A 12,204-nucleotide genomic window follows, 5' to 3' on the forward strand; every position below is an offset into this window, starting at 1 on the left:
TTGACCTCTCTGTGCCTCTGTCTCTTCATCTGTAAAACGGGAGTAATAATAGTTCTTTCAACTGGGCGTGGTGGCTGATGCCTGTAATCCCAGCACTTTGGGAGGCTGAGGCGTGTGGATCACCTGAGGTCAGGAGTTCGAGACCAGCCTGGCCAACGTGGCAAAACCCCATCTCTACTAAAAATACAATAACTAGCCGGGCTTGGTGGTGTATGCCTGTAGTCGCAGCTACTCAGGAGACTGGGGCAGGAGAATTGCTTGAACCCGGGAGGCAGAGGTTTCAGTGAGCCGAGATCATGACACTGTACTCTAGCTTGGCGATAGAGTGAGACGCTGTCTCAAAACACAAAAGAAAAAAAGTAATAATAATAGTTATTTCCCCATGGGGCTGTGGTAGGTGGTTGGGCTAGGATGAAATTGATCTCCCTGCCTCTCACGAATATGAGGTTGTCTCTCTGCTTTCCTTTTAGTGGTAGATACATGGAAACAGCCTTGCATGGGCTTTGTTTACCACTGTGTCCCCTGTGCCTGGTGCCTATAACATAAGATCTCTTTACTAAGAAATCTCTTGCATAAACTGGCCAGACACAGTGGTGCATGCCTATAATCCCAGCACTTTGGGAGGCTGAGACAGGTGGATCACCTGAGGTCAGGAGTTTGAGACGAGCCTGGCCAACATGGTGAAACCCTGTCTCTACTAAAAATACATAAAATTAGCCGAGCATGGTGGCGCATGCCTGTAATCTCAGTTACTTGGGAGGCTGAGGCAGGAGAATCACTTGAACCCGGGAGGTGGAGGTTGCAGTGAGCCAAGATCGTGACACTTTACTCCAGCCTGGGCAACAAAGTGAGACTCCATCTCAAAAAAAACAAAAAAAACAAAAAAACCAAAACTCTTGCATAAACGATGTGGATATATATTTACAACATGGATCAATATCGTTACTTAATGTTCTGTCTCATTAGTGCACCAGCTTATTGAATGCTCGCTCTTCTTCTCCTTAAATGAACTGGATCACTTGCTGATCTGTCTATCCACCCTGCCATCTATCCATCCATCCATCTAAACATCCAGTTAATTCAACATTTATTGAGTTGCAGATATGTACAGGACACTGTGTTAGTCTCTCCAGTTTACCTTTTTACTCTGATCTTTTGTTTTTCCCCAACCCTACCGCTAAAGAGCTGTTAGTCATCCTTCCTGGCAATATATATTCAAAAATTAAAGCAACTTTGATTGAGGAGAAGCCAGGCTGACCTGGGGATCTGTGTCTTGCAGTGCCTTGCTGTTGAATTCTGTGATGTCTGCCTTCCGGGCTGAGTTCATCGCCACAAGGTCTATGGATTTCATTGGCATGATTAAAGAGTGTGATGAATCTGGTTTCCCCAAGGTAGGCTCTTGACTTCATGCTCAGTAGGACACAAATAAGCGGTGTGTATCTGATAGCTCTTGAGAGACAGTCCGGTTTTGGGAACAGCATGGGCCAGCAGGAACACAGGCGAAGGCTCTGTTTCTGAGGAACGCAATGGAAGATGAGTTAGAGATTGGGATTGTCAGACACTGTGTGATTGCTATGCTTCAGGCCCCCATGAGCCCTAAATCTATCAAATTGGCTCACTATGAAGGATTTAAGAAAGACTTTGGTCTAACATATTTAAGAATATATCAGGCTGGGCACGATGGCTTATGTTTATAATCCTATCACTTGGGAGGCCAGGGCAGGAGGATCACTTGAGGCCAGGAGTTCAAGACCAGCCTGGGCAACACAGCAAGACCCCATCTCTACAAAAAATCAAAACTTAGCTGGGTGTGGTGGTGCATTCCTGTAGTCCCAGCTGCTTGGGAGGCTAAGGTGGGAGAATTGCTTGGAGCCCAGGAGGTCAAGGCTGCAGTGAGCCATGATTATGTCATGAAGCCTGGTGACAGAGTGAGACCCTGTCTCAAAACAAACAAAAGGATATATCTTCATTCATTATTTATGAAAAACTTTGTCCAGTAGAATATTATGGCCCCAAATTAGACCAACAGATGGAGCTAACTCTGTGAGAGCCTCTCAGTGTAGCTGGGGCAGATATGTGTGATAGAACTTTAGAAGGAGGTTGTTGGAAGATTAGCCCCAAGAAGGATTAAACGTTACAACCTTTTCTCTTTTCTTTTCTTTGAGCTTCAAGTTACTTTGATTTAAAATTTCCATAACATGATGGTTTGACTTGTTTCTTAGCATCTCCTTTTTCGATCACTGGGGTTAAACTTGGCCTTGGCTGATCCTCCTGAGAGTGACCGACTTCAGATTCTCAACGAAGCTTGGAAAGTCATCACTAAGCTGAAGAACCCACAGGTGAGTGGCCATTTTATTTTTATTTTTATTTATTTATTTATTTATTTATTTGTTTTGAGATGAAGTCTTGCTCTGTCGCCCAGGCTAGAGTGCAATGGCGCCATCTCGGCTCACTGCAACCTCTGCCTCCTGGGTTCAAGCGATTCTCCTGCCTCAGCCTCCCGAGTAGCTGGGATTACAGGTGTGTGCCACCACACCCAGCTAATTTTTGTATTTTTAGTAGAGACGGGTTTTCACCATGTTGGTCAGGCTGTCTCAAATATCTACCCATCTCCGCCTCTCAAAGTGCTGGGATTACAGGCGTGACCCACTTTGCCCGGCCTGCCATTTAAACTTTAAATCAACCACTTTTTGTCCAAGTTTTGGCATCTGCTCTTTTAAAAAATTACGCTTCCAAGCCGAACATGGTAGCTCACACCTATAATCTCAGCACTTTGGGAGGCTGAGGCAGGAGGATCACTTGAGGCTGGGAGTTTCAGACCAGCCTGGACAACATAGCAAGACCCCTGTCTCTATTTGAACTAAAAAATAAAAATTATCTTTTCATTAGTTATACATTTTTCCCTAAAGAAATCTATTTATTATAATTGTATTATTTGTTTACCTGTAATGGAGAATGGATAGCTTTAAAGATGTAATTTCTTTGATTTTTTAAAAATTCAATTCTCACAGCCTTAAGATGTGCTAAAAGTATAAAATTACATGATCATGCATTCAGAACTGCCATAAAAAATACAACTTAAAAAAATGCTTAACATTACAGATATTTGAAACTTTATGAAAGATCAGTTAACTTTATAGTGGGCATCCAAAATGTAACAGTTCGTAAGATTTAGGCTTGAAAATATTGTTAGTAGGATATTCCTAAATAAAAGATCAGCCTTTAAGCCAGTAATTAGCAAAAGGAAATTCCCGTTTGCAACCATTGAACAGAGCCAGCTGAAGCCTCCTGTTTGCTGTAATGCATACTATGTTGTACTTAATGTTAAGATGTTTTCCTTTCTCTTTATAGGACTACATTAATTGTGCCGAAGTGTGGGTGGAATACACCTGCAAGCATTTCACGGTATGTGTGACTGTGGTATTGTTTTTGAAAGAATTAGATTTTTTCATGTTTATAATAGTGAATTAGCCTAGTTTAGGTATTGAGGCATTTGACAATGGTACTTGCTCTTGTAATTTATAAAAATTGCATTCTTCATAATAAAGCGTGATGGAGCATTAATATGTGTACTACAACAAAAAATAACTGTTCCATGTTTACATTTAAGTTTGGAAAATGCAGCATTATACAAAGTTAAACCATTTTTTTTTTTTTTTACCATAGGATACCTTAGATGCTTATATGCTAAAGTGCATTGCGACTGTACATCAGAGTCTAGTAAGCAGCATTTCCCAAACAATTTGACTGGCATGTAATTTTTTTCCTAAGCAAATATTTCTTTCCCTAGGCATAGACTAGAACCACAGTTAGGGGAATACTGGGCTTCTCAAAGAGCAGAGACTTTAGAAGCAGATAGAAGTGGGTTCAAAACCCTTGCCAGAGTAATTTGTTTATTTTAATCAAGTCCTAAAAATTTTTTTTTTTTTTTTTTTTGAGATGGAGTCTCGCTCTGTCGCCCAGGCTGGAGTGCAGTGGCGTGGTCTTGGCTCACTGCAAGCTCCGCCTCCCGGGTTCACGCCATTCTCCTGCCTCATCCTCCCGAGTAGCTGCCACCACGCCTGGCTAATTTTTTTGTGTTTTTAGTAGAGACGGGGTTTCACCATGTTAGCCAGGATGGTCTCGATCTCCTGAGCTCGCAATCCACCCGCCTCTGCCTCCCAAAGTGCTGGGATTACAGGCGTGAGCCACTGCGCCCGGCCGAGCCCTAAAAATTTAAGTGTGGCATTGCTATGGTCTGAATGTCTGTGCCCTCCCAAAATTCATGTTGAAATCCTAGCCCTCAGGATGATGGTATTAGGAGGTGGAGCCTAGGTCATGGCAGGCAGAGTCCTTATGAAGGAGATTAATGCCCTTATAATAAAAGAAACCCACCAGCCTGGCCAACATGGTAAAACCCCGTCTCTACTAAAAATACAAAAAAAATTAGGTGGGTATGGTGACACCTGCCTGTAGTCCTAGCTACCCAGGAGGTTGAGGGAGGAGAATTGCTTCAATGTGGGAGGCAGAAGCTGCAGTGAGCCAAGATTACACTGCTACACTCCAGCCTGAGCGACAGAGTGAGACTCTGTCTCAAAACAAAAATAATAATAAAATAAGTCCTGAGTTGCTCACTGTCCCCTTCCATCCCATGAGGACTTGGGGAGAAGATGCCGTTTGTGAGGAATGGGTCCTCACCAGACACCAAATCTGCCTTGATCTTGGACTTCCCAGCCTCCAGAACTGTGAGAATTACATTTTTGTTGTTTACAAGCTTCCTGGTTTATGGTATTTTGGTAGAGAAGTCCAAACAGACTAAGCCAAGCACACATCCAAGAAAGTGCACGTATCATAAGTTTGCTGCTCAATGAATTTTCACAAGGTATGACCATATAATCACCATCCAGAGTAAGAAATAGGAAATAAGTGACCCCGCAGAACCCCCAGAACTGCCTCTCCCTGTCACAACAGCCTTTGAGGAGGTGAAGGTAGACACCATCCTGGCCTCTAACACCAAAATTGATGTTGCCTCGTTTTGAGCATTAGGTAAATGTTGGTTCATTGATTTTTGTGGTTTTTTTTGGTCCTATTTTTATTTTACATTTTATTATGGAAATGTAAAACATATGCACTCACTTGTACCCATCAATCAGGAATTATCAATTTATGACAAATCTTGTTTGATTTATATTACCATGTCCCCTGACCCCTGGAATATTTTGAAGCATATCTCAGACATTGTATCATTTCATCTGTCAGTATTTCAGCACACCTGTAAAAATATAAAGATTCCATTGATTGATTGATTGACAGACAGGATCTCACTCTGTTGCCCAGACTGGAGTCCAGTGGTGCAATCGTCACTCACTCCAGCCATGACCTCCTGAGCTCAGGCAATGCTCCTGCCTCAGCCTCCCGAGTGGCTGGGACCACAGGCACATGTGGAGATGCAGAGATGGGGTCTTGCCATGTTGCCCAGGATGCAGGGTTCACTTCCTTAAACCAAATCTAAATACATTATTCTAAGGAAAAAAGTTACTAATTTTTTTTTCTTCGTTTTTGAGATGGAGTCTCACTCCGTCACCCAGGCTGGAGTGCAGTGGCATGATCTCAGCTCACTGCAACCTCCGCCTCCTGGGTTCAAGTGATTCTCCTGCCTCAGCCTCCTAAGTAACTAGGACTACAGGTGTGCACGACCACACCCCACTAATTTTATGTATTTTTAGTAGAGACGGGGTTTCACCATGTTGGCCAGGCTGGTCTCGAACTCCTGACCTCAAGCAATCCACCTGCCTCAGCCTCCCAAAGTGCTGGGATTACAGGCATGAGCCACTGCACCCAGCCGAGTTACTAATTATTTAATATCATCAATACCAGTCAATATTCTGATTTCCCCAATTGTCTCATTTTTTTAAAGTTTATTTGTTGAAATCTGGTTGAAAATAAGGCTTCTCCATTGCAATAGACATTTTAGGATATTTTTGATGTATAAGTTCTCTCTCAAACTGTCTCCTTCTCTCCTTCCCCTTTCTTTCCCTGTAATTTATTTGTTGAAGAAATTGGGTCTTTTGCTCTATAGAGTTGCAAAGACTGGATTTTCCCCATTGCATCCTTGTGATGGTGTCTGGCGTGCTCTTCTGCCTTTTGTATTTTCTATAAATCAGCAGTTAATTATAGAGACTTAAAAGCCATTCTTAGCTTGTGGGCCTTATAAAAACAGGCCCTGGGCTGGATTGGGCTGCAGTTGGCTGACTCCTGCTATAGGTGACAAAAGTGAACAGTGAGCAGTTAGGTCAGACAGCTTGTAAGGGTGAGCCTGCAGTCTTCCGCAGTGCTTCACTGTTCTCTCTGCAGGCACCTGAGGGAGGGCCTGGGACAGGCAGGTGGAGAGAGGCACGGCAGATTCAACCATCACTCAGGGAAAGCAGAGACAATGTAAAGCCCCAGAACTTTTGAGAACAGCGTTTAGTCCTGACGAGGTGTGGGGCTGTGGTACTAGACCGGGTGATATGAGTGAGATTTCCTCCCTTCCGTTATTTTCAGCAGAATACTGAAATTGATTTCCTGGAAGGTGTGTGATATATTCTGAATACGTTAGTCCTTTCCCCCAGGAACATGGTCAGCAGTTGCCATACAGTGTCTTAATTCAGGTTTGGTTCCTTTTTCCTGCTTAGAAACGAGAGGTGAATACCGTTTTGGCAGATGTCATCAAGCACATGACTCCAGATCGTGCATTTGAAGATTCCTACCCCCAGGTAACAGATTTGCATTTCTCATTTCAACATTGTTAGGAATTTTGTTCTGTTGAATTAAATAGGCGTGTTGTATGGGTCAGGCTATAAAGGCACATAATCCTGTGTTTGAATCATAGCTCTGCCATATCCTAGCCATGTGCCCTTTGATCAGTTACTTAACCTTGTTGTGCCCCAGTTTTCTCACCTGTGAAATGGAGATAGTAATAGTGCTACCTGAGAGTTACTGTGAGGATGAAGTGAAGCCCTCACACAGTGGCCTGGCACGTGGTAAATGCTCAATAAGCATTGTCTTCATTGTTGTTGTCACCAGTAAGTAAATTGCGAGTATTTTTAGTTAAATCAACTTTGTTTTTTCCTTTTTTTTTGAAACAGGGTCTCGCTCAGTCACGGAGGCTGGAGTGCAGTGGTGCGATCACCGCTTGGCACAGCCTCGACTTCCTGGGCTTAAGCATAATTTTTTTATGTGGAAATAAATTTAAGCTTATTGGAAAGTTAAAAGAAAGCTCAAAGAATTCCTATTATTCTTTAACCAGATTTACTAGCTGTTAACATTTGTTTTTTTTTGTTTTTGTTTTTGTTTTGTTTTGAGACGGAGTCTTGCTCTGTTGCCCAGGCTGGAGTGCAGTGGTGTGATCTTGGCTCATTGCAACCTCCACCTTCAATTCTTCTGTCTCAGCCTTCCGAGTAGCTGGGACTACAGGGGCGTGCCACCACGCCAGGCTAATTTTTTGAATTTTTAGTAGAGTTGGGGTTTCACCGCGTTAGCCAGGGTGGTCTCGATGTCCTGACTTCGTGATCCACCCGCCTCAGCCTCCCAAAGTGCTGGGATTACAGGCATGAGCCACTGCACCCGGCCAACTGTTAACATTTTACTACATATGCTTTATCATTCACGCATTCCACACGTATATACATGTATGTGTGTACATTTTTTTCTCAGAATTATTTGATAATAAGTTGCATACATTATGTCACATTTTGCTTCTGAAGAGTTCAGTGAGGCAAGGTGTGGTGGCTCATGCCTGTAATCCCAGCACTTTGGGAGGCCAAGGAGGGCAGATCACTTGAGTCCAGGAGTTCAAGACCAGTCTGGGCCATCGCTACAAAAAATATAAAAATTAGCCATGCGTGATGGTGCATACCTATAGTCCCAGCTACCTGGGATGCTATAGTAGGAGAATCACCTTAGCCTTGGAGGCTGAAGTTGCAGTGAGCCCTCCAGCCTGGGTGAGAGAGAGACACGGTCTCAAAAAAAAAAAAAAAAAAAAACCCACTAATGTGAAATACCCATGTGAAAAGGGTATAAGAGCAGCTTTTGAAGGGGCTCTCACTTGCTCCCAATTTGAGGATCAAATGGAATTAGAACAGTAACAGATTATAGCCCATTGAGTAAAATAGGAATCCAAGAGTCCATCCTTATGCTGAATAGATAAATACATGAGCAGATTGAGAAATGTGAAAGAAATGGTAGAATTGGAAAAATCACCATTTTGTAGCCATCCCAGTAAAGACAAGAATTGTCTTCCTTTAGGTAAGAATTATCGGTGTATGCTAACCCTGGGAAGAAGAGTTTTGCATGCATTGAGGAGGAGAGAGATTTTGAGAGTTTGATGAGGAGCAGGATATTTGCATATCTCAAGAGGTCTTCCTACTGAGCAGGTATCAATTGCAATGAGGAAAATAGTGACTATACAGCAGAGACACTGGACAGTCCAGTTAATGAGAGTTCATCTCACCAATGAGGAGCAAAAGGCCATCATGTGCCTGCAGATGTAGTACCCTAAGAAAGACACAGCATCACCTGTATAGCATTTCAGTTGAGAATGCACAAGGGAATGTCACACATGCGCAGATTGAGAAGCATTTTATAATTCTTCAGAAATATCACCATGGCCAGGCTCCATGGCTCACACCTATAATTCCAGACTTTGGGAGGCTGAGGCAGGAGGATTATTTGAGGCCAGGAGTTCAAGTCCAGTGTGGGCAACATAGCAAGACCCTATCTCTGCAAAAAATTAAAAAAAGAAAGAAATTAGCCAGGTGTGGTGGTGCATGCCTGTAGTTCCAGCTATTCAGGAGGCAGAGCTGGAAGGATTGTTTGAGCCCAGGAGTTGGAGGCTGCAGTGAGCTATGATAGCACCACTGCACTCCAACCTCAGTGACAGAGTGAGATCCTGTCTCTAATTGAACTAAACTAAAAATGAAATAAATAAAATGAAATAAAACCCCAAAACCCCACATATATCATTGCCATAAATGACAAAGACAGACGGAAGAACTTGTGAACTAACACAGACTAAAGAGACGTGAAAATGGAATGCAGTGCGCAATCTCAGACTGGATCCTGCACAGAAGATGGAAAAAATAATGTCAGAAAAGACTAATTGAGACAATCAACAGCTCGGAAATGGGTGATAGATGAGATCAAATTAGGTTAGATTTCATTATATCAGTGTTAACTTTCCCAATTTGATGACAGCAAGTGGAAATGTCAGAGAATATGATTATTCTTAGGAAATAAAAAATGAAGTGTTAAGGGATAAGGGCATGATTCATGCAATCTACTCTCATATAGTTCAGGGAAATAATAGTATGTTTTACATAGAGACAACCACAAAGCACATTTGGCAAAATATTAAAAATTGATGGATTTGGGTAAAGAATATATGGGAGTTCTCAGTACTATTCTTTCAGCTTTTCTGCAAGTCTGAAATTATTTCAAAATAAAAAGTTAAAGCCAGGTGAAGTGGCTCACGCTTGTAATCCCATCACTTTGGGAAGCCAAGATGGGCGGATTGCTTGAGCCCAGGAGTTCAAGACCAGCCTGGGCAACATGGCAAAACCCCGTCACTACTAAAAAAATATAAAAATTAGATGGGTGTGGTGGCGTGCACCTGTGGTCCCAGCTACCCTGGAGGCTAAGGCAGGAGGATTGCTTGAGCCCAGGAGGTCAAGGCTGCAGTGAGCTGAGATCATGCCACACTGCATGCCAGCCTGTGCAACAGAGAAAGACCCTGTCTCAAAAAAAATAATAAAACAAATAATAATAAAACAATGATAGAATTGTTTACAAATTCTATCATTAAATGGATGGATAAGTGAGATGATAAGGTAAATGTATTAAATTGCTGGCTTTTGTAAAATCTAGGTGGTGAATAAATGCGTGTTTGTATAATTCTTTCAATATTCTTTATTTTTGAGCATTTTTATAATGAAATATTAAGGGGAAAAAAATCCTATCTTTTAAAATCACAGTTTATGTGTAGCTGTGCTTAAGTGTTAACAAAAAATTTCTTGTTCTAAAGGGATTAGGTGCTTTGTGCTTCAGAAACTATTTTAACCAGACAGCATTGCAGTGTCTTACAATGGTATGCCTTGGAGCATTGTTTATGATGAAGTTTTGAAGTCCTTTATTAGTTTTTTGCTTGACTGACCTAGTAAGCTGCCTAATTATGAAATGGGCACATAACGTTCTTCATGTTCTGTTTTTAGAACATGAGAGATTTTCTTTGGAAATTATTGAAACAGCAGTTTTTTTAGTGTAAACAAATTGTCAGTACATTTTCTTGATAGCAACCAGAGGTGGAGAGTTCTATTTTATTTAGAAACAGCATCTTCTTGGCTCTCCTGGACCAAGGCCCTGTCAGCCTTTCAGTCTGGACTGTGCATCGCAGAGTGAGGGGCGGTAACCATCAGTATCTGGGCATTTTTGAGGCAGACCTCACAGACTGTGCCACCATCCTTGGGTAATACCTTGGCCTTTAACTCTACCAGCACACTCTGTCCAAATCCTCTCCAGTGAATAATCAAGAAACACAGGGCCACACGATGATGTAGAATAGGGATTGGCCAACTATAGCCCATAGGCTATATGTAGCCTGCCACTTGTTTTTGTGAATAAAGTTTTATTGGCACAAATTCATTTAATGCACATTCATTTAATGTTGGCAATGGCTGCTTTTGCACTGCAATAGTGTTGAGTAGTTGTGGTGGACTGTAGGACGTTTATAGAAAAAGTTTGCCCACTATTCAAGGAATAACAATAGCTGACATTAATGGAGAACTTTCTAAAGGCGGGCACTGCACTCAGGACCTTCCACGAACCATTCCATTGAGTCCTTACTGCTTTGATCTCCAATTCACAGATGAGGAAGCTGAGACTGAGACTCAGTTACTTCCCCAGGACTACGAAGTAGGATGTACAGAGTCATTGGGCAAACTCAGCTTGAGACAGAGCCTACCCTAAGCCCAGTTCACCATTTGTTGAACAATCCAGGCTTACCTTATTGTAGTAATAATTGCAAATTATGAAAGGTGATTGCCTTTTTAAAAAAAAATTTAGGTTTTCCTGAGAGAATGTAAACCAGAAAGAAATTTTTAAAAATTAAGTTTTTAAAAATAAGATTTTTGTTTGTTTGTTTTACAGCTTCAGTTAATAATTAAGAAAGTTATTGCCCACTTCCATGACTTCTCAGTTCTTTTCTCAGTGGTAAGTAGGATTTCTTAATTATCTTTGGAAATTTGTACCTGGCTCAGAGGTTCTCATTGTCTCAGTAATGTTTTCATGATGCCCCAGGCCAAAAGAAATATTCAGCAGTTCCTTTTATAAAGTAGTTAAGTCTGATCAACTTAAGTATTTATGTCCTAATAGATTAAGCCGTATTTGAAAAAATAATACACAAAAACTGAAAGAAAAATATTATTTCTGTTTCATTCCTTACTTATGGGATATGTATAAGTAAGGGCATTACACAACTTCTCAAACCTTCAAAACACTTTGGACAGCCTTCTCTTACTTTGCTCTTCCACAGTGATTTTCACAGGGCACTTGCTTTTTAATCACACAGCCTAATGTTGAAACTAATGAAATACATTGACTAGCAGTTGTTTCAGTGTCTGACAGTTGAGATTTACCATGATTCCCTCAAAAATTTAAAATATCCTGCGATGTCTGTTCGAGTTTGTTCAGTGCCCTGGGCAAGTAGGGAATCTAGGTTATTCCCTGTATAGTAACATTCTCTGTCTCTCCCTTCACTTCCCTCTTCCAGGTTCCATTTACATGTGCTCACAAGATTGTAAGATTTTTTATTTTAATCATAGCAGCTAATATTTATTCGACATATACCACACTCCAAGCACTGTTCTGGGACTTTACATGTATTGCCTCACATTAGTTTCATACCACCACGGGGAAGTAGGAGTTATCACTGTAGTATTGCCTTCTTATCCAGGGGGAATATACATTCCAAGACCCCCAGGAGTTGCCTGAAACCGCAGATAGAACTGACTCCTGTGTATACTATGTTTTATCCTATACATACATACCTACGGTAAAGTTTCATATATAAATTAGGCACAGTAAGAGACTGACAACAATAGCTAAAATAGAACAGTTATAACAATATGCCAGCATTGCTACTCTTGCACTTTGGGAGCATTATTAAGTAAAATAAGTGTTCTTTGAACACAA

The 12,204-nt window shown here is 41.5% G+C and overlaps 1 protein-coding gene across 5 annotated transcripts in view; it reads left to right on the plus strand.

The window, feature by feature from the left end:
* Positions 1–12,204, plus strand: part of VPS35L (VPS35 endosomal protein sorting factor like) — a 146,727-nt gene that overhangs the window by 70,194 nt on the left and 64,329 nt on the right. For 3 of the 5 annotated variants that reach the window (XR_010110514.1, XM_055100228.2, XM_003830551.5), the window contains exons 16-20: positions 1,280–1,391; positions 2,223–2,339; positions 3,352–3,405; positions 6,654–6,734; positions 11,161–11,223. Coding sequence is in view for 4 of the 5 variants with exons in the window: in XM_055100228.2 (XP_054956203.2) it covers positions 1,280–1,391; positions 2,223–2,339; positions 3,352–3,405; positions 6,654–6,734; positions 11,161–11,223 (427 nt within the window). In the remaining variant the exon portion in view is untranslated. Of the gene's footprint in view, positions 1–1,279; positions 1,392–2,222; positions 2,340–3,351; positions 3,406–3,666; positions 3,721–6,653; positions 6,735–11,160; positions 11,224–12,204 lie in introns of all 5 variants that reach the window. The other 2 variants (XM_063598474.1, XM_063598473.1) reach the window with 1 other exon arrangement.

This window comes from Pan paniscus, chromosome 18 (genome assembly GCF_029289425.2).
Source record: "Pan paniscus chromosome 18, NHGRI_mPanPan1-v2.0_pri, whole genome shotgun sequence".
Taxonomy (NCBI): domain Eukaryota; kingdom Metazoa; phylum Chordata; class Mammalia; order Primates; family Hominidae; genus Pan; species Pan paniscus.